This window comes from Hipposideros armiger, unplaced genomic scaffold (genome assembly GCF_001890085.2).
Source record: "Hipposideros armiger isolate ML-2016 unplaced genomic scaffold, ASM189008v1 scaffold_705, whole genome shotgun sequence".
Taxonomy (NCBI): Eukaryota; Metazoa; Chordata; class Mammalia; order Chiroptera; family Hipposideridae; genus Hipposideros; species Hipposideros armiger.
Window position 1 is genome coordinate 134,278 of NW_017732055.1, and position 23,817 is coordinate 158,094.

A 23,817-nucleotide genomic window follows, 5' to 3' on the forward strand; every position below is an offset into this window, starting at 1 on the left:
CCTTCCTTCCTTCCTTCCTTCCTTCCTTCCTTCCTTCCTTCCTTCCTTCCTTCCTATAAATTAGAAAGTATTCCACATCTTAAGAAATGTCTAGATAAGGTGTTACATTAGTTTCAAAGATGGGGAGATTATGTTTAATCAAGGTTTGGAGAGTTAGTTCTATGAGAAAGAAGGCATTTGATTTCATCTCTGAAGAACATGCAGAGATGTGAAGGAAGGGAATTCAAGGAAAAGAAACTATATGATTAATGACACAACAAAAGACTAGTGTGTGATGTATAAAGAGTTTCTCATTTTTGTCAGGCTAGAATACATGGAGGAGAATAGTGAGAAATCGTGGCATGGTGCACCATGAGGGCAAGAAGCTAAGGAATTTGTACTAGATTGCATTAGTGCTGGAAAACAACTGAATGTTTGGTGGCAAAGGGTGTATTGGATTTGAGCTGGGCTGCAGGAACATTAACTTGATACGGTGGGTATCATGGAAAGCCTGAAGTAGAGAAACAACAGAGAGCCTTGAAATGAAGGATGCATCTAAAGTGATAGAATATAAGAATCAATAGCACTTTACTGTTGATTAGATGTGGGGCACAAAAAAGAGAATGAAGGAAAAATGTCAGCAACGTTTTGATATATGGGGGTGGGAGGGTGATGTTATTATTAACAGAAATAAGGAATAGAGAAGGAGCAAATGTGACAGAGACGATGGATTGAACTTCTTTCAGGCTGGAGTGTCTATTACAGAGTAAGTTTTCAATAATAGTAGTTTACTGATCTCTAGGTGTACTGCTGAAGATAATACTGCCTTTGTTTTCCCACAGACAATCATACTAGAACTTAGAATGGCATGTTTAACTGCACATTTTAATTGTAAGTAATATTACAACTTATGTTTTCAATAAAGTAAAGCATAATGATTACCTGGGATTCTCTCTGCATTGTGAGGGTTGAGAGGGGGAGATAAACTTTAGTAAGCTAAGATGAGAAAACTAAGTCTTTGAGAGGCTGAGCAACCTCATTGGATTTTTTTTTTAATTTTTAGCTGAGCCATCCTGCCATCTGTTGGCAGCTCAGCAGCAGCTCAGCTCGGACCGGGAATCGAACTGGCAACCCTATTGCTCAGAGCTCCCCCTCTTGAGTGAGCTCTTAACCAGTTGAGCCACTCGACCTGCCCAGGACCTCACTGTTGATGCCGAATATCTAGTTAGTGGCAGAGTGAAGATTAGAACCAGTTCTCCTGATGGCCAGTTGTGTATTTAGTTTCTTGTTTGAAGAGAGAAGGCAAAATGAAGGCCTGAAAAGCTTTGATGTGGTAACCAGTCTATGCTTGTACTTGAAGTGTTTTGGTGAGTATTTGTTGGAGGGGGAAGGATACATTTCCTTGCCCACCACATGTGATTCATCAGCTAGAACATTCTCTTTACAATGAAATAAAAACTTAAGTAAATGTTTACTGATGTCCCTGTTCTTTTAATTTTTCCTTTCATTATAAAAATAATTTTTATTTTATGAAAATTAACACAATACAGTTATATAACTCACCGTAGCCACCTAATCCTAGTTTTCTCTTAGAGATAACCATGGTTAATGGTAGATGGAGGTCCTTTCAGACTTAGTGAAGCAAATATAAATTCTCTCTTTGTCTCTCCGTGTCTACCTCCAGAATTGTTCCATAAAACCCCCCTACTCTCTCCCTGACTGCCAGCTGCCTATTAATGCTCAAGGCCATATTAAAAAGCTGAAGAGTCTATCAGCCTGGATCCCTGAATGACTATGTGGAGCAGAGCCCTCCTGTAGACTATATGTTAAGCGAGCAAAAAATAAATTTCTATTATGTTAAACCCCTGAAATTTTATGGCTTATTTGTTTCAGCAGTTATCATACCTTATTTAGAACAGAGGCTCTCTGCATTGTGACTGGAGTGAATTGGACATTGTTTGACTGTTTTCTGGCATTAAATAAATCTATAAAGAAGTCTAAATACAATCTGATTTGTCCTCCCTGGCTTGTGACTTTCCTGTTATATTTAATTAAAGTTAAACTCAGCCACTCCAGAAATAATTATGCTCTTGACAATGCTTCTATCAATATGTTAATCATAAAAATACAGAATAAGTCCTTTGATGCCGGCCAACTTCTGAGAATTTTAAAATCAAGTCATTTCTGATTTCACCCATGTATTTTAGTAGGCTACTATGAATTTCAAAACCTTGCAGAGAAATAAACATTCTTTTTTCAGATCTATAAAAATTCAGTTGCTGAAGAAATTTCAAGCCTGATCCATTACAGTTTAATTGCAATGTCTTTTTTTCTTGGAGTACAGTAGACTACCGAGAATAAACGTACTTCAAAACAGTTCTTTGGGTATTTTGTTTTTTATAGGGTCCAAGATGTATAGAATCTAAAAGTTCCTCCTTAAAAATAATTCAGTTATTCTTCTTGCCTCAGGATGAAGTACAAACTTCTAAACACGATTTACATGTTTTTGTTCACCTCTCTACTCTATGCTCCTACCATGATGTACCATCTTTTACGCACCAGCCATTCCAGTTTCTCCAGTGTGCTGTGCTCTCTTTACCTCCAGCCTTTGCACATACAGTTCCTGTTATGAAGTACTTACCACCTCCCTGCCAACTCCTTTTCCATAGCTTACTGCTATTCAGTCTTCAGGTCGTCACTTAGATGTCATTTCTTCCATATAACCTATGCTGATGGTTCCCCAAGGACAGGTTAGGGGAGGTTCCTGTCTGCCATCAATACTTGATTCTTTATCAGAACACTTCATAATCAAAGTCCAGTCATTGGTGTCCTTCTTTAGATTGCAGTCTCCGAAAAGTCAGGGTTAATTATCTTAATGACACTAAACGTAATGCCTAATACAGTGCATGAGAGAGTAGGTGGTCAGAAATATTAATTGAATGTTGCTGAATCTAGAACAACTCTATCTGATGTTCTAGTCCACCACAACATATAGATGATGTTAGTGACCCACTAACCAAAGGACACTTATCTGGAATTATCTTATTTCCCAGGATCCAGTGAGGCCAAAAGAGCTGAAGTGGTGAAAGAATTGGACATAAAGCATGGTTTTCCTTTGTACAGTAAACAACTACATTCAGTGACCAAATTCATGACCCTGAACTCATTACTCTTCAGTTCTAACTGAAATTGGGTAGTAGAGACTGACTACTCAATGATCCAAACGATATAAATACAATTCAGAAAACAAATAAACCTCTGTTTGATTTTAATAATTTAAGCTTGCAAGTTTTGTTCCTTCTAATCTGGAGATGCAGCAGCTGACCAGACCTCACTCCTTGGCTCTGCTACTGCTGCTCCGCAGCACACCCACTGATTGGGAATTCTCCTTGAATGAACATTTGATTTGATTCAGAGTATTTTTGAGCTTGTATACTTTCCCCTCTCTGAAAGGCTGTTGTTGATATTAATCTCCCTGTCCCATCTTAAATGTGGTCTCATATTTCTAATCATGATCTTCCACTACCACCTTCTTGCTTCAAGCTTCACTTTTATCTTATTATAGTCATTGTCAAACCAAGCTGTTCTCCACATACCCAGCTCTGAGACCTCTGGCTGCTGCCATTCCTGCCACCATTATCAATGCTCCTGGCCGATCAAGGTCTCAGCCCTTGGCTCTTAAATACCAGTGCTCCCAGGAGGGTTTAGGGCATCGAAGTATGGGAGTTGGCTCCATGGGGAGAGGGAATGTTTCGCTATTACTACTTCTCTGGCATAAGTGAGTGTAGCAGAACTAGAGAGCCTTTAAGAAAATGGCAGTGTGGCAGTGGAGATTTTTCTAAGACCACAGATGAATGTAGAAAGAGAGAAGACCACGGCTCCACACTATGGCTTTCTCAATTCACCAGTGCATTCTCCTCTATGGGGCTAGATGAAGAAGGCTTTCCTAAGGGGTGTTTGCTGGGGTCAGCCTTCCACAAAGTACTGTTGAGTTTCTTCAAGGCAAAAGACTGAACTTATACTGACGGTACATGTGCAAATGCCCAGCAATCCATGGCTGCTTTCTCACCTTGTGTAACTGATAATACTGGAAAGCACCAATTCCACCTTGTTCCTCTGCAGTCCAGAGCACCAAACGTAGAGTCCTCTTTGGACGCAGCCCTGGGAAAAACAATAAAATAAAATAAGTGATTCTTCAGTTGATTTTAATTTTTTTTAAAAATGGCAAGGTTGCCTCATCCGCATTTTGGAGGCAGGAGAGAACCAGAGAAACACATATTCATCTCTTGCTGGTGTGGCCGCCTGATTCAGAGTGTGGCTGATGCAGCAAAGGAACACCCTCAGGGCTGATCTCCAGGGTTAATGTGGTTGTGCAAATGCTGCCTGCAGGCCAGGAAGTGAGAGCCTCTAATCATAGCCCTAACTAGACAACCTGTCCCACAAGACCCAATGGATGGCCAAGTTCAGTGAGATGTTAGATTATGTATAGAAGATACAGTTAGGAGGACCCTAGGTAGTTCATGGGGCCTTCTAGTGATTAAATGAAACCAAATCATTTGACTTTACTTCAAGGGAAATTGTGTGGGGGATTGCTTCTTGGTCTAAATCCATAAGTATAGCCAAATGCCCATGCAATCCTCAGTGGTATAATGACTGAGAAGCATATGCAACATTTATGTTTACTCATGGTGAATTTCCTCTCCTACATGGACATATAAGTTCATTCACTTAAGGTCAATGAAAAGTAATTGAAAGAGGATGACATTTTATTCACCTTATTGCTGTATAAACAGTTTGGTGGCAATTTCATTGACTTGGGAAGTATAAATTTCTATCTTGGAGTTATTAAAGTTACTGGCAAAGGTGACATATGTAGAACCATTTTTGAGTGACAATGTCTGCTTGGTAAAGGTAACTACAAGGAAACTCTGTTTCCCAAAGTTTAAAAAATGGGACCACAATACACTAAAAGTCCCACTTTGTGACCAAGAATTAAAACCTGTTCTGATTTGGACCTCATAATGTTGTTTCAGAGAAATAACACACAGAGAAAGAGCACAGACAAAAAAGAAACCCATAAAGCTGAGCTTAAATCTTATTAAGAAGAGCCATCCTCCCGCCTCACCTCAGGGGAGCCACAGGGCAAGACTTTGAGTGGCTCTGAGATGAACACGTTGAAAATCTCAAGTATTACCACATAAGTGCTGCCATGCAGGTAAGTGGTCTTCGAGGGAGCAGGCTGGTGGATGGCTGCCTGCATGATAAATGCTCCTGGGAAATGAAGCTCTGTCCTGCCTCCTTTGGCACCAACAAGTATTCTCATTTCATAAGCCTAGTGCTGAGGAGCTGACAAGGAGCTGTTTTCCATTAAATTGGATATTGTTGTGAAGCCACTTTACACTTGAGCATTTTAAAAAAGAGCATGGGTTTAGGATGCAGGCTGACCTGAGTTCCAGGTAAAGTCTGGATGAGCCATTTCCACATCCAATTGCTCAGTAAATTCCATTGGTGTTTTCTTCTATCTAGAATCCAGCTTCTCACTGCTATGACCCTGGTCCAAACACCCACCCTCTTTTGCCTGGATTGCTGTAATCACTCCTAATTGCTCTCCCTGCCATAGTCCTCATCTCTCTGCAGGTGGTGCTCCCTCCACACAGCAGCCAGGAGGACCCTAGTTGAACTTAAACCAGATCATGTCATTTCTCTGCTCAAAACCTCCAGTAGCCAGAATTTAAGCTTCTGGAAGGCAGGGGTCTATGTTTTTTTATTTGCTGTGGTGACCCCCAGTGCCTAGACTGTTCAACATACATTAGGTGCCTGATCAATAGGCACTGAATGAATAAATGAATCCAAAGCTTGGTATCTCAATTAGAATAAAATTCAAATCTTCCCATTACTTTCCCAGTCTCATCTCCTAAAACTCTTCAGTTAGTTCACTCCCAGGCAAGCTGCTGTAGTTGAAAAGGGCAGACAGATCTGGAGAGCCCTGCTATCTTCAGGTACCTGCTGTGTAACCACTGGGAAATTGTTCTACCTGAACTTCAGCCTCTTATTCTGAAAAGTGGAGAGAATATGCTATGCTTATTCCATAACCATTTCACTGGGTGATTGTGAGGATTAAATGAGATGTGACAATGTATGTAAGACAATCCTGTGCCTGGCATATAATATACATTCAACAAACGAACTATAAAACTATATAATAAACATCTAAGCATAGAGCACACAATTTTACTCCTAGAGAGAAGGGGAATCTGAGTAGTCAGAGAGGAAGTTCTACCAAAGGCGTTCAAGTTTTATTGGGTTGTTGGAAAAGTCATGATGCATTTTTGTGACAGATGGCACTAGTTAATTTTTGGAAGTACTAGAGTCATTCGCATCTATGTTATTGCTATGTCATTTGACAGCTGACAGTTCTAGATTCATTATAAAAAAATTGAGCGATTTGGTTGAGTCTTGGAGATTTTACAACAAGTTGAAGATGGAAAACAAAACTGTACATTTCTGCCATATTTTACTGTTTTACTTCCATAAAGGGAAGAACATGCGTCAAGCTTGTGAAAAGTTGCATAAAGTTTACAGTGACGATGCTCTACAAGAAAGTCAGTGCCAATGATGGTTCACAAAATTCTGTGCTGGTGATTTTGATCTCAACAATGCTCCTCGGTCAGGGAGGCCCACCGAGGTTGATGACGATAAAATAAAGGCATTGATCGAGTCAAACCCATGTTACATGACATGAGAGATTGCAGAAACATTGAACATCCATCATTCAAGAGTTCATGATCACCTGAAGAAGCTGGGATACGTAAGCAAGCTTGATATTTGGATTCTGCATAAAATCAAAGAAGTTCATTTGATGGCGCATATAAACATCTGCAATATACTCATTAAACGTGAGGAAAACGATCCTTTTTTAAAGTGACTGATAACTGGTGATGAGAAGTGGATTGTTGACAACAATGTGGTGTGCAAACGGTCTTGGTCCTGACGTGATGTTTCGCCTCAAATGACATCGAAAGCAGACATTCATCAGAGGAAGGTTATGCTCTAAGTGTAGTGGGATTTTAAAGGTGTTGTGTTTTTCGAGCTCCTACCAAGGAACCAAACAATCAATTCGAATGTGTTGGACAATTGGACAGTTTGAATGAATCCACTATCCAGGAATGTCCAGAGCTTGTTAATTGTAAAGGAGTTGTGTTCCACTGCGACAACGCGAGACCACACACAAGTTTGATCAGCTGTAAAAAATTATTGGAGCTTGGATGGGATGTGTTGCCACACCCAACATACTCGCCTGACCTTGTGCTGTCAGATTTCCACTTGTTTCGCTCTCTTCAAAACTCCTTGCATGGTATAACGTTCAATTCAGTTGAGGCTATAAATCAGCACCTTGTTCAATTTTTCGCAAATAAAAACAGGTCCTTCTATGAACGAGAAATTATGAAGCTCACTGAAAGATGGCAAAAGGTTATTGAACAAAACGGGCAATATATCATTGGTTGATCTTTGTTCTTTACATAAATAAATGACCTTTGACAAACATAGACAAAATACATCATGACTTTTCTAACAACCCAATACTAAACTTAAAGATGATAAGTCTGAGAGGTGACTATCATTAAACCGATAAAATGAAAAGATCAGCAGACTGTCTTACACTTGCACCAAGAGTGGGGCAAAGAAAAATGAACTCAGATTAATGCAGACCAATACATAGCTCTCCCAAATCATAAATTCTTAACACTATTTGTTAACAATATCTATTGACCAAAATGCCTGTATCCTACTCAGTTTCAATCCCTCTAGAATTATGTGTGGTAGTCTCTCTTCTTGACCTAACTTAAGAGAAAACACAACTTTCTCTTAGAGTAAATATATTCAATTGCCATATAAATGCATGAGTCCATAAATACATTTATTGTCCAGCTCTCTTTTATCAACAGTTCAGAAGAGTGGCTACACTTAGAGATTTCTATTCCTGCAATAAACTTAGTGAATATAAGCACAGTATCTGAGTTATAGAATAAATAATGACATGTTAGCATATAAACTGAATGAGAAGAGGCAGTAAGCATAGTGGTTAACACATGGTTTTGGGGGTCAAGACCTATTTCTATCTTGGTCAAGTTACATAATTTGTCACTCAATATATAAGCACATTATCATCCTTTTTAAAAATAGGGGGCATGGTTAGACAAACATGAATTATCTTACAGGAGTAATTGCAACTACTTCTTTTATAGGAAGGAATAGAAAATTACTTTGAAGAAAATTACAAGAATCACCTGGTAGTTTTATTTGTTTACTATATATATATATATATATATATATATATATATATATATATATATATATATATATATATATTGACTGTATTCTCTATGCTATGTCTTACATCCCCACGACTATTTTCTAACTACCAATTTGCATTTCTTTTTTTTTTAATTAAAGTTTATTGGGGTGACAATTGTTAGTACTAAGTTACATAGGTTTCAGGTGTACAATTCTGTAATACATCTGTATATCACATTGTGTTCACCACCCAGAGTCAGTTCTCCTTCCATCACCATATAGTTGATCCCTTTTACCCTCAATCTACCACCCCTCTCCCCCTTCCCCTCTGGTAACACTAAACTATTGTCTATGTCTATGAGTTTTGTTTCTTCATTTGTTTGTCTTATTCATTTGTTGTTTTCAGTTTTATATCCCACATATCAGTGAAATCATATGGTTCTCAACTTTTTCTGTCTGACTTATTCCCCTTAGCATTATAATCTCAAGATTCATCCATGTTGTCGCAAATGGCACTATTTTCTTTTCTTTGGCAGAATAGTATTCCATTGTGTATATATACCACAATTTCTTTATCCGATCATCTATTGATGAAAATTGCTTGGTCATAAGGTAGTTCTTAATTTTTTGAGGCACTTCTTAACCATTTTCCATAGTAGCTGCACTAATTTGCAATCCCACAAATGGTTCCCCTTTCTCCATAACCTCACCAAGTCTTGTTGTTTGTTGATTTGTTGGTGATGGCCATCCTGACAGGTGTGAGGTGATATCACATTATGGTTTTAATTTGTATTTCTCTGATGATTAGTGACATTGAGCATCTTTTTATATGTCTATTGGCCATGTGTATGTCCTTTTTGAAGAAATGTCTATTCAGTTCCTCTGCCCATTTTTTAATTGGGTTTTTAGTTTTTTTGGTGTTGAGTTGTGTGAGTTCTTTATAAATTTTGGATATTAACTCCTTATCAGATGTACCATTGGCGAATACCGTCTCCCACTCAGTAGGCTGGCTTTTTGTTTTGTTGGTGGTTTCCTTTGCTGTGCAAAACCTTTTTAGCTTGATGTAGTCCCCTTTATTTTTTCTTTCATTTCCTTTACTGAAGGAGATATATCAGAAAAAAATATTACTAAGAACAGTGTCAGAGTTTACTGCCAATGTTTTCTTCTAGGAGTTTTACGGTTTTGGGTCATGTATTTAAGTGTTTAATCCATTTTGAGTTTATTCTTATATATAGTGTAAGAAGTGGTCCAATTTCGTTTTTTTTCAATGTATTTGTCCAGTTTTTCCATCACCATTTTTTGAATAATCTGTCTTTACCCTACTATATATTCTTGTCTCCTTGGTCCAAGATTAAATGACCATATAGGTGTGGGCTTATTTCTGGGTTCTCTATCCTGTCAATTAATATATATGTCTGTTTTTATGCCAGTACCATGGTGTTCTGATTACTATGGCCTTGTGGTATAGTTGATATCAAGTAGCATATCTCCAGTTTGTTCTTTCTCAAGATGGATATTTCTATTTATTCTAGTTCTGTGAAAAATGCCATTGTTATTTTTATAGGGCAGCACTGAATCTATAGATTGCTTTGGGCACTATTGAGATTTTAATGATGTGAATTCTTCCTATTTATGAGTGTGGTATATACTTCTATTTATTTGTATCTTCTTTAATTTTTTTCTTCAGGGTCTTACAGTTTTCTGAGTACTCCCTTGATTTTTTACTTCCTTGGTTAAATTTATTCCTAGGTTTTGTTTTGATACAATTGTTGTAAATAGGATTGTTTTCTAAATTTTTCTTTCTGACAATTCATTATTGGTGTATAAAAACGCAACGAATCTCTGAATGTTAATTTTGTATCCTGCTACTTTACTGAATTCATTTATCAGTTCTAAAATTTTTTGGTGGAATCTTTTGGGTTCTCTCTATATAGTATTGTATCATCTACAAATAATGAGAATTTTACTTTTTTCCTAATTTGGGTGTTTTATTTCTTTTTCTTGTCTGATTGCTGTGGCTAGGACTTCCAATACTATGCTGAATAAAAGTGATGAAAGTGGACATCCTTGTCTTCTTCCTGATCTTAAGCAGAATGCTTTCAGTTTTTCCAGGTTGAGTACTTGTATGTTAGCTGTAGGTTTGTTGTATATGGCCATTATTATATTGAGGTATGTTCCATCTCTGATGACTTTGCTGAGAGTTTTTATCATAAATGGATGCTGGATTTTGTTAAATGATTCTTTTGCATCTATTGATATGATCATATGTTTTTAATCTTTTATTTTCTTTAACATGGTGTATCACGTTAATTGATTTTCAGATATTGAATCAATCTTTCATCCCAGGAATAAATCCCACTTGATCATGGTGTATAATCTTTTTAACGTATTGTTGAATTTGGTTTGCTAAAATTTTGTTGAGGATTTTTGTATCTATGTTCATCAAGAATATTGGCCTACAATTTTCATTTTTTGTAATGTCTTTGCTTGGTTTTGAAATCAGGTTAAGTGTGGCATCGTAAAATGAGTTTGGGAGCTTTCCCTCCTCTTGAACTTTTTTGAATAGTTTGAGGATAGGTATTCATTCTTCTTTGACTGTTCCAGTTGGGTGTTTCCTGCTACTTTGTCTTCCAAGTCGCTGATTCAATCCTCTGTTTCATCTAGTGTGCTGTTCATTCCTAATAGTGCTTTCTTCATTTCAGTTATTGTATTCTTTATTTCTGATTTTTAAAATAGTTCCTTTATCCTTTTTAATGCTTGCTATCTCTTTGTTAAAGTTCTCACAAGGTTCATTGAGTCTTCCCCTAAGTTCATTGAGCATCCTTATAACCATTGTTTTGAATGCTGTATCTGGTAGGTTGCTTGCTTCCATTTTCTTTTACTTCTTTTTCTGGAGTTTTCTCCTGCTCTTTGATTTGGGACATAATCCTTTGTTTCCACATTTTGGCTGCCTCCAGGATTTGTTTCTATGTAATAGGTGATAATGCTTAACCAGGTGGCCTTATGTAGTTTGTCCCCTGTGGGGCTCAGTGGTGTACTCTCCCTGGTTTCCTATGCTGAGTACTCCAGGAGTGTCCCTTGTGTGAGTTGTGTGTGCTCTCCTGTTATAGTTGAGCCTTGATTGTTATTGGCACATCAGTGGGTTGGAGTGACATTCATGCTGACTGACTGTGGGGTCTGGCTACATCAGAGCTTACAGGCTGCTGTGCAGTGACCTTACCCCATGAGCTCTGATGTCTGCTGAGACTGTCCTTTGTGTGTGCTGCTTATGGGGTTAATTAGGTGGTGTTCTGCTGTTGTCTGAAGCTGACTTCCAGGTACATTGGTTGTGGGGCCTCTTTGCAGGAGCTCTGGTGCAGACCCAGATCAGCCACTGCCTGTAACCATCTGGGGACTACCTGGTAGGAGCTACAAGGTGATCCATGGTTGGTCATTCCCTGTGCTGGATTTGGATGTGTGGTAGAGGCCATGCTGGGAACCAAAAACAGCTGCCATAGTACCCAGCCTGGGGTAGCTCCACAAAAATCCTAGGACACTCTGAGGCCTGCTGCTACCTGTGGGCTCCCATAAGGGTCAGTCACTGATACAGCCTTGTACAGTATGTGAAATTGGTCAAGCAGGTGTCTCAGAGAGTCACCAGGGTGGGAGACGTGGTGGTCACCAGGTTAATGTAGATTCTGGTTTGGTGCCAGTGCTAAGCTTAGCAAAAGTCTCAGAGAACACTGAGGTCAGCCACCACATACCTCAGACCCATGAACCTGAGAGTTTTCCATGAACGAGTGTAATTTGGTCAGGGTTTCTGCTGGTTGTGATGTGTCCTTAGGCATTTTGTGAGTTGGGTGGGGCAGGGTCCCAGCGAGTCACCAGGGTAGAGCAAGGGGAGTTCGCCAGGCCAATTCAGATTCAGATTTGGCTGTGTGGAGGAGGGCTTAACACAGGAAAGATAGCACCTGCCTGCTAGCTGCAAGGGAGTACCCCACACAGGGAAAATGGTGACTATTCCTCCAAGTCCTTGCCCTGAGCCACACAACTCAGTCTCTCTCTGCATGTTTTTGATGCCCCGAGTCACTGTCCTTCTGTTGGAGCCCAGAGTGAGTTACTAAGGGCAAGTCTGTGTGCAGGCCCTATAAGAGAACATCCGGGTTTCTTTCAGCCTTCCATTCCATTGGGAAGGTCAGAATCCCCACTGTTTTTCACAGTTAGATGTTGTGGTGGATCTTCTAGCTGGCACTGGTACTCTGGACTGGGAAGCTCGGTCTGTGGCTAGGGTCCTTTGATCCTTTGGGGGAACCTGCACGACTGAGACATCCCTCCTGATTCTCAACTGCCACACACAGTTTGCATTTCTGCCCCTCCTACCAGTCTTGAGGTGGTTTCTTCTGTATGTCTTTAGTTATAAGACTTATGTTCATCTAGACTTCAGATGGTTCTCCAGGTTAATTGTTCCACAATTTAGCTGTAATTTTAAGGTGGTCATGGGAGGAGGGAAGCACAGCATTTATCTACTCCACCATCTTGGATCTTCTGGTATCTTTCTTAGTTATGTACATATAAAGCTATTAGGCAGTTGGGGGTCACAGTGGCAGGGCAACAAACTTTTTGAAAACGTCATCTTGTAAGCTGCTACCTCTTAAGCTGTCTGGAGAAATAACCTGGACAAAAGGTAAATCCGTGGGCAGGAGGGAAATCAATGTGTAAAGGAGCCCAGGGCCTTCTGGAAATAAAGTCCCAGTGTCCTCCCCTTGCTTCCTTGGATTGGGGGCTGGGAATAAGAAAAGTGTTGGGTGAGGATGACAATGACTAAGGTCCCAGACAGGGAAGGTACTGGAAACCACTAAAATAAAGCGACCCTGATGAAGGGAGGAGTCTGGGCTTTTGACCTGGGCTCAACACAGTGGCTTAAGGTTCTAGGGGAAGGGCTCATTTCAGCATAACATGTGGCCAACTCCAGAAACTCCTCTAGACCCAGACACCCTGGCATAGAGTTTATGATTTAGAGAACAATAGCTCAGGAAGGGAAAGTAAACAAAGGCAGTTGTGACCTTGTGCCCAAAATGGGCACCACTGTGACTTAGGGGTGCAAAAGGTTTCATGCAGCAACCAGAGGGAACAGCAATCACATGTGGCTCCAGCTACAGGGTTCTGGAGGAGGGCTGCCTTATTCAGCCTAAGTAAAGTCCCAGGATTCCTGGACAATCCAGAGGCAGTGGAAGGGACCTAAGGAGGAGATAATAGACATCCTGCTCATAAGGCCAGTGGGGGCTTGGCTATATAACTTTCAAGTAATTAAAGAGATGTGATCATATGTATAGCGTGCATTTATGGAACAGGTCATAACAGTTATAATTTCCATAAGTCAAAGGGAACCATCTTACCTTATTATAATGATTAGGATTCTATTAGCCAGGAAAATCACAATTAATCTTTGCTGAAGTAGAAACCCTGTGACTACCAGTGTGTGAAGGCCATTTCTGGTCCTAACCCAGTTTTCTACTCTTGTGTCCTGCTGCTGCCTCCCATCCTAAGCTCCAGCCACATCACATTTCTTACCAGTCCCTGAACACGCTATACTACCTCAGTGTTTTGGTCCTTTGTATATGCTCTTCTTCCTATCTAGAATGTCCCTTCATCTTTGCCATCTAGCAAAGCCCATCATTCTATTCATTCAACAAAGCCCATCTCTAACATTACTTTCTCTGGAAAGGTTTCCCCAACTCTATGGTGAAGTTGGATACCCCTTTCTCAGTGTTACTCTAGAATTTCATTCAGACCTCTATTTTCATTTTCAACCACACTTAAATGTTGATCTCCCTACTAGACCATTAATTTTCTGAGACTTACTCATTTATCTTTTTCATAATCCTGGTCCAGTACCTGACATTTTATATGTGCTGAGTAAATGTTTATTGATGACTGAATGACTGACTGAATATATTTACATAAGTATAAATAAAAGCTATGGCCTTTTCATTTAATCTAAAACATATTAGTGCCTTCTCAGTTCAGAAAACTGGCAAGATGTACTCTTTTTGTGAAACCAAAGCCCAAATAACACAGGTGAAAACATCCCATAGCCATAATTAAATGTGCTTTAACTTCAACACTTTGCTTCAGTTGCTATTATATTCACCTATGTAGCATAGATGGGTCTAATCAAAATTGAGTACATCAACAGCTCTTGTTGATCAAGTCATTAAACAAATACATTATGCTCATAGAAATCTTTCCATCAGCTAACTGCATTAAGTTATAGGTATTTGCATTTTAAACTCTGACAGTTCTCTTTAATTTTTTACTTTGATATTTTTTCTGACTATAAAAACAAAATACATCCTTATAAAATTGAAAACTGAGGAAAACAATACAAAATTAGAAAGCAAAAACAACTTATAAGCATATTATTATATTTCTTTATAATTTTTGCATGCATGTATTTGTATATATACAATGACATTTTATACATAGTTTTATAATATTTTTTTCTCACCTATAATCATGGTATAGATAGCCTTTATCTACTATAATCAATAATCTTTAAGAAAATCATTCTTCTTTTTTTTTTTTTTTTTTAGTCATTCCCTTATTATTGGACATTTAAGATTTTTCTTCTTAGGACAAGTTCTTAAAAGTAAAACTGCTGTGGGCCGGCCAAGTGGTGTAATGGTTAAGAACTGGCTTGGGACGCCAGAGGGCCCCGGTTCGGATCCCACATATGAGGGCCAGTGACACTGCCCTCTACAGCTAAGATGCTGAACAACAGCTCAACCTGGAGCTGGGCTGCCATGAGTCGCAGGCGACAGCGTAGCCTGCAGCCCCTGTTGCAGTGGGTTGCCATGGGCTACCATGTGTAGCCAGCAGCCAGCGTGAGCGGCCAGCAGCCACAGTGAGCGGCCGTCCAGAAGCCGGCGACTGATCTGCCTTACCCGGGAAGAGCACAATGATGGTGCCAACTTGGGCCAGTGAAGCAACGTCCTCCACAACTAGACTGAAGAACAAAACGACAGCAACTTGTCTGTTCCCTTTCCCCCAATTCCCCAGCACTGTTCCCATCCCCCCAATTCCCCAATTTAAAAAAAAAAAAGTAAAACTGCTGAGTGTAAATAGTATAAACATTTTTAAGCCTCTTGAAACATGTTATTCATGCCTTAAAGAAAGGTTACCGATTTATATTCCCAACATCAATGTATGAGAATATTCACTTCTACTTACTATGGAACTTTTAATCTTATTTCCTCTTTTTGATGTGTGCCAATATCCTATATCTATTTTTCTAGACTACATTCTATTCAGTTTCAGCGAAAATAATTACACACATACATATGCACTCTCAATCTGTAGTCTTTTTTAAGCTTGATTGAGACAAATGTTAAGTTTACATCTGATGCCTGACTAGAGTTAAAATATGTTAATTTGTTTTTCTTCTTTAAATTGCCTGATAGTGGAGCTCTTTCATTAAAATATATTTTGAAGATAATGTTAGTTTCATGTAGGGATCAGAAGCCTGATCTGGTTCGCATTTAAAACATACTATTTCTTCTTCCCTATCATTATTTAGAGTGTTTTTTATCTTCAAGGAGAAACAGAGAAGCCTGGTTAATGATAGATTTGAACTCTGAATCACACTTTTATTATGAGTTCTAAGTTGCAAAAACATTAAACGGGGAGAGCTAAACGGTACAATTTTTAAGAAAATGGTGGTAAATCAAGTGCGAGTACCAAGGCTTGTCTTACAAATTCTCATTCGCCAATATGGTTCTTTAAATTTTATTTCTTGTGTAGATCATGCTGTGTGAGGAAGAAAGAATGTGCTTGTACTTGAATCAGGGATTATCTCCAACAAGCAACTGAGATGAAAAAAAATCTCTGGAATCCCTTTTCAATACCAAAAAGCAGATATGAAGCATAAGCTATGTTATCATTCAGGAGGCATCATCATTACACTGCTCCATTAACTCTTTCAAGGGCTCCTTTTTACGGTTATGATGGAGAAGATGTTGTCTACATTTTTAAAGGCTTTTCTTGCATATAAAATTAGTTGTGAAGTTATCTAAACTTGTTTTTGACCAATAATTAATCATAATTTTTATTCTTGGTTCCATTTAAGTTTAGGTTTTCAGACGATGACATATTTGGCAGCATCAGTAAAGTTTTGCAATCAGTTTTGAACAAAAAAACTCATCTTCTTGAACGTTGTTCCATTCTCAGCTCCCAAAGTAATTGCTGAATGCTCTTGCTAAGGGACAACCTCACCATGAAAAGGATAAGATCATCAAAACGTCTCTAGTACTTTCCCCCTCCTTTCCATTCCCACTGTGGCTACTATAATTTAAGCCCTTTGAACTGCTGCAATTGACAACTAACTGCTTCCTCCAGTCCTCTCTGTATAACTGTTGCCAGATTCATCTTCTTAAAACAATGCTTTGAACAAGTCATTGGCTGTGTGAAAATCTTTAATCACTCCTTATTGTCTATAGCACCAGTCTGCCTCCAAATTTTATTGAACATGCATTTCTATCAGTAAAGCTATTTTGAACACGCATCACCACATATGTATATTTATGTATAAATGACATACATACAATATTGTCAATAAACATAATATTAGCTATATATATATAATATATATAATATATATATGTGTGTGTGTTGTGTGTGTGTGTGTGTATATATATATATATATATATATATATATATATATATATATATATATAAAATAAAGAATAAATATTTTCTTGTACCCAAATGATGTTCCTAAGTGCCTAGCTTTGGAGGCCACTGTTCTATAGCATAAAGTCCATCCTCTTTAGTATGTCATTCAAGGCTCTATGTGGACTGGTTCCAATCTGCCCCTCTAGACTTGCCTCCAACTACACCTCTTCTCAAAGCCTAATTTCCAGGTAAGTTGGTCTCTTCATTTTCTTTCCATCTCTGTGCTTTTCCTCACACCATGAATGCCATACCACTTGCCCTTCATTTTTCTCTTGACTTACCCATATCCCAAACATCTTATAAAACCTAATTCCAATTCCTCCTAATCCACTCTCTCCTTCCTATGAACTTCAAAGATGTTATTTTCTGTTCTACCCATTTGGCAATTAATCATGAATAATGTGCTTTCTGTTTTTGGTTTCCATATGCAGTTCCTGGTAAATCAAAGAGCCTTGTACATATTTGTTGATGAATGGATTAGCACACCAAATAAAAATTCTTTTAAGCTGCAACAAGACAGATATAGATTTTTAAAAATAACTTTTGGGTAGAAGATATTTTTAAACATGAAATCAGTTATTAGTTATATTTGTCTAAGGGAGAATAAAGTCTGGAAATAAGGCTGGGCTTGGGTAGGTGGGGAACATGGAAATAGACTGGAATCTTTGAATCTCTGTTAGATCTAGAATGTTATAATTGATGACTGCAAATACTGAACCCTACCCATAGGAATACGGAACAGGTATTTTCTCAAGAGAAGTTTTTGGCCTTCCAAGAGAAGTACTGTTTATCTGAAACATGTTCATTCCTCAATTATGGGAAGTGTGAGTCACATTTGTATTCTCCAGATATTCAATGTTTCAAAATGTATAAACCTTATATTACCAAGGTAATGGGTTATCTACCTTATGGAGATTTCGCTTTTTCAGTCATTACATCACATCTTGTTAATAAAAGCTGTTAGGGTAAGGGAGAAATTTTATATAATTTGTTAAAAGTATTTATAGGAGCTTGTAAAAATTTATCTCAGACCTTAGGGGACTGTCGTCTTAGAAAGACTCCCCAAATTCATCTGCTGCCCTCTTAGGGTCGAGCTTACAGGGGTCGAGCTTACAGGGCTGTGTTCAGAGTCTGAGAACACTCCACTTTTGAAATGAAACCAAACCCATGCAGAGTTATGTGCTGAGTGTGGGAAGGAATGTGATGCCTCCATTCTCAGAACTTTTCCCAGGACCCCCTGTCCTAAAATCTTAAAATCAACCTACTAGATTTTCCCCCCCTATGTAAACACAAACATTTCAAGAACATTCTTTCCTGTTCTGTTCTAACATTTATATTCAATTGCCACATTTAATGCTTATTAAAATACAACATCATTGTCCATCTTTGGATGTAAAAGCATAGATTTTAAAATTCTATTTCATAAAAAACAAACTAAAATTCTGTAACAGGAGGAGTGAATATATAAATCAACAAATACTCATTTGGACTAACAGTGCAGAAATCCTAAAGATAATGGCTCGGTCAGAGGTACCCAAAATATCAGATTCATTCATTCAATGACTATTCTTAGTCCAGGGACTGAAGGATTAAGGGTTGAAGAAGACAGTCATGCTTTTTGGACATATGGAACTTATAATCTAAAAGACAAAGCGAGTAAGAAATTCCCACATTATTCTTATCACCATGTCCATCACCATCATCATCATCATTGCAAGCGCTTTGAATTCATCTAAATAAAACTGATTTTAAAAAAATTATTGTTCTGGATGGAGAATGAGGTTACACCACAGAAACAGAGACTAGAATTGGGTTCAATAATAAAACTGGGGGGTAGGACAGGAAGGTAATAAGAATTGGAAGAGAGCAATGACGTAATGGTAAAAGTACTTACAGCGCCACCAATGTCATTCTAGAGATGGCCAATACTCAGTGCAAGATGGGGGAAAGGGGACCAAGACTTACTGGGGCACTCAGCACTGTACCAGACACTGTGCAGACAGTACCTTATACAATTTAACTCTGCCAAGCAAGTGATATTGCCTTCTCATTTGACAAATAATGAAACTGAGGGGTATAGAAATTAGTCACTTACCTAATATTACACAGCTAGTAAATGGCAGAGTTGGGATTATAACTTGAGACTGTCTGATGCCCAATCCACGCTCTTAACTGTTCGGGCTACTGTATTCCTAAGCAATAAGCTGTGTGGAAGCTCTGACCAGTCCTGTGCAACCTCTTCCTTCTTCTGTCTTTTTCTTAAGGCAAAACTCACATTAGAGAATATAATGGAACAAAGCTACTGTCTATGCCCCTATGACTCAGAGGTCCACATTAGCACCTTCAAATTCCATCTAAAACTATCCAATTTCAAAGAGACAAAGTAACAAGAATATGGCCTATAGACAGTTGGTTGAGTAAATGTTTTGGTTAGTAGGGATGAGACCTGGGAGCAATGCAAAGAACAACCTTTTCTAGCCTGAGGGAGATAAGCAATCAGACCATAAGATATTTAGAAGCTGAACAACACTGGAATGTCCAGATTTATAGCAACAGGAATGACAAAAGTCTTGAACTGCTGGGTCCAAAAATCATCACTAACTTGAAGGGGGAGACAGAAGAATTGTTGAAGACTCACTTGTATTCTGAGAACCTGAGCTTCAGAAATTTTCAAACAATTGAAAAAACTATAAACTTAGCATCCACTTAGTCAAATCAACAAAATACATTCTCTGTACACAAAAATCACAGGGCTTCTCAAAAATCAGGAAAATGTTACTGTCAAGATTATTGAGAAAAATAAGCTCCAAACGTAAATACATTCACTTTTGCATCAACAATAAATCCTGTTATAAAATAAAAATTCACAAAACCATTGTTGGGATTTCAAGTTTTTTATGGGAAAATGATTTTTTAAACATCAAGTTTTCACTACTCTCTACAGAGAGGGAGATCTGGCAGAGGGAGGGTCAGAATTGAGTGTAGGAATAACTCTGGAGGGAGGGCAGAAAGGTGATCAAGCAGCAGATTGGTGGAGAGCAATTACATAACAGTGAAAGTATTTACAGTCCCACTGATACTGTATTGGAGACAGCTGGCCAACTGGTTGGGAGGCGAGGCTGGGAGAGAGAAGGGAGCAGGATTTACTGGGAACTTACCACTATGCCAATCACTGTGCTAAGTTCTTGCTAGACATTATCTCACTTAATTTTTACAATAATTCCATAATACTGAGAGTATTTTAATACCTGAGGGTATTGTCCCCAAGTAACAGAGAAGGAAAGAATGGGTTAAAAAACGTAAGTGATTTGCACAATGTTACAAAGCTATTAAGTGCTAGAGGCTGGATATGAATCCAGATTTTTTTTACCCTGTGTCCATGCCTTTTTAACTAGACCCCCCTGACTCAGGCCCCCTTATATTGAGAACATTCTCTGACATATAACAGACAAAAATTAATTTAGGTCAGGCACTAGAAGGCATAGGTAGACAGTAGCATCTGGGCTTCAATAACAGTAAGGAAGTAACTGAGCTGCTTTCTAATGTATGCTTAAGTCGGCCATGTATTGCGTCATCCCTGTTAAGTCACCAGGCATCATCACAGTGGAGGACAGGGCCTGTTTTCAAGTCTTCCTTTTCATTTCCACTAGGACCCCACCTTCCAACTCCTCCTCAGATTTCCAGTGCAATCTTCCCTAGGAAAATGAAGCTTGAGATAAATACTAAGTGTGGAGAAGAAGAGCAGTGAAAAGGCAGACACGAAGCATAACACAGTAAATCAAACGCCACAGGCCTGCTGCTGGCAGAAGTCACAGAAATTATACAAATCACATTGTGACCTGCAGAGCTGGAGGAACCACCATCCCCGTGATCCCACTACATGCCACGCACAGAACTCTGATAAAAGTCTCACCCTTCTGTTATAATTCAGCAGGGCTTATTTCCTCACCTGGATTAATGAATAGATGAGTGACAGAAGGAACAAGAAGGAAGGAAGGAAGGGAGGGAGGGAGGGAGGGAGGGAGGGAGGGAAATTAATCGAGAATTAAGAAAATCCTGAGAGCAAAATGACTAGAATATAGATGACACAGATATTTTTAAGTTCCATTTTAAATGGTGAAAGCCAGATGGTAACCTGCTTTTCTTTTTAAAGAATATACAAAATAAAGCACGTCTTTTCCAGTAGACAAATTATTCATTAAATAAAAATGGGTGACCATAAATGGCACTGTCATAAACTCAAGAAAAGACGTAGACATCTTACTCTGTTTCTTCCTGCACCTCCTCCCAACACCATCCTGGTCAGGGCAGCTGTCAGCAAACCACACTCACTCCTTAAGGCCTGTACCCACTGTCTACAATATGAAAAAATCAGATGTGACATGGAGGAAATGAGGTGGAAAGTGTCTAGAACAAAGTAGAAAGAATGCTGGAACTTGTCGAACATAGAATACAAGAATCCAGAAATGAAAGTGTGCATCTGGCTTGGTTCTCTGAGGCATCAGAATATGTACTATCATTGCTAGAGACTAGCACAGGGCTGGCACAGATGCAGAGCACGTGGCCAGAGGCTGATCTGCCAGGGCCTAAGCCCTTGGCTGCGCAGAGATGGCCAATGCAGAGTGAGTGGAAGGGTTACACTTTGGATGGTAGAGATGTGTTTGTTGTCCATGGGACCAGATGATCTCCAAAGCCAGGGGACAAGGAAAAGGCAGTTGCAGTCCAGACCTCAGAACCAAACAGATCAGCACATGAAGAAGGAGTCATATGAGAAATACAAAACAGACTTCTATGGAGTCATGCTGACAACTGATATGAACAGAACACTAATGAGAGAATAGAGGTGTTTGCTCATGAGGTAAAGTGAAAAGGAAGCTAGTATTTACTGAGTGCCTATTATGTGCTAAGGCAATACACTAAACACTTTACGTGCATTAGTTCCTTTAATTTTTCTCAACTGATCCACACTGGAATACAAGGCTATAGGTATTATTATTTTTCCTAGTTTACAAATCGGAGAACTGAGGCTTAGGAAGGTGAAACAACTTATTCATGGTCACATGTATAATAACAGCAGAAGCAAAACTTGAACCCAGATCTGTTTGATTCAGAAACCCCTGATGTAAGCCTATACTCCTGCATGTGGGTCCCCTCGGTGAGTCCAGCAGGCTGGGGCTGATTCACCTTGGGATGAGTCCTGTGGGAGGTAGGCACAGGCATCTGATGAAGATGATAAGAGATGATACCAACTGATACAAACTCATAAGACTCCAATAAGAAAAGTACGTTCTTGGCCAGTCATAAAACTGAAAAGTGAGGAACCCAGCCCGATGGAAGAGCTGTTCTCTTGGTACTGGATTCATCCTGGCCACAGGCTGAAGGCACATTTGTACAGACAGCCTAAATTGTCCAAGCATAAACCGACACATTATTATAGAGTTTACTGGGCTACCAATCCCAGCTTCTAGACAATCTTTGGCTTGACCCACCACCATGTTGCTTAAATATATTTCTGTGTACTGGGGGATCAATAATACAAACTATCAAATTGTTCTGAGCAAATAATTTGTCTTAAATTCTTCAAATGACAACTGGTATTAAAGAGGTTTTTGATGTTGTTTTTGTTTGTTTGTTTGTTTAAATAGAGATGTCAGGCCATTTCCTCAAGGCTTGAACATCACAAGGACCTAAAGAGAGAGGATGGTTCATTACCCCACCACACAAGTGTTCTGTATGGTAACAATGTTGATTTATTCATTTTTGAGCCTTGAACCTGGGGTATTTTGAGTCAACTGTCTAATCTAATCTTAGCCAGACTAATATACTGTTCCAGCATTAAACAACAGCACCAGAGTGAATCTCTTCATGCGTAACAGACCATGGGCATTAAATGTTGAGTAAACAAGACTTATCCCAGTGTTTTACAGCCCACTCCTTTATAGTATTAAAACTGTTGTTTGGTCCCCCAGAGGTTCTCATGTAAGAAAAACAGCCTTTTGTATATTATAAACAATAACAATTTCTCCTCCTATTTAGAAAATGAATGCCGCTGCTCAGAATATAGTTTATTTCAAGAATTAGATTACCTCAGACTGTAAACCATAACTGTGTTCTGACTGCCTGTGTTTTTCAGAGAAATCACAATCCACTTTGAAAATTTACACACATTTGTCATTTTAGAAATAGTTCTTTATCTTTTAAGTAAAGGATTTTTCTAAGGAGAATGTCAAAAAGCCCTCAGAATTACTCCTATTTTGGTATGTTAATCATTATTGCCCATTACCAGGCTACAGACACGGTCAGTTTTGAAAACAGCCTCTTTATGGAAAATAAAATATTATTCAGGAGGCAAACAAGTTATCAGTGGCATTTGCATGCATGTGTCATTTTATTCTAGGCAGTACCTGTGGTATTGTCTGCAGGGTGGGCCTGCTTTCATCATCCGCCAAGGGCATCATGGGAAGACTCTAGCACTCAAAGATCTGGCTGAACCACCACACAGCTTCTGTTAAAATAGTCTGATGCCAAAAATTAAACCACACAGAAAACTGTTGTGTAAAACTTCAAATTAAATGGAAGACTCTCTTAATAGAAGCCCTTCTCATTCTAGAACCAACTGTTAAAGACATTAGTATACTTGGGACCTGTGTGGAGTTCTACAGAAGAAACTCTTCAAAGAAATAAACTTTGATAGGGGACGGGCAGGATTGGGAGCAGGAGTGTGCTTTATTTTTATTTTTTTTATTGGGGAATTGGGGGGATGGGAACAGTGCTGGGGAATTGGGGAAGGGGAACAGACAAGTTGCTGTCCTTTTGTTCTTCAGTCTAGTTGTG

General features: G+C 38.9%; 1 protein-coding gene across 6 annotated transcripts in view; it reads right to left on the bottom strand.

The window, feature by feature from the left end:
• Positions 1 to 23,817, bottom strand: part of CPQ (carboxypeptidase Q) — a 461,474-nt gene that overhangs the window by 134,226 nt on the left and 303,431 nt on the right. For all 6 annotated transcript variants that reach the window (XR_002122197.1, XR_002122199.1, XR_002122198.1 and 3 more), the window contains exon 5: positions 4,049 to 4,140. Coding sequence is in view for 3 of the 6 variants with exons in the window: in XM_019627075.1 (XP_019482620.1) it covers positions 4,049 to 4,140 (92 nt within the window). In the remaining 3 variants the exon portion in view is untranslated. The remainder of the gene's footprint in view (positions 1 to 4,048; positions 4,141 to 23,817) is intronic.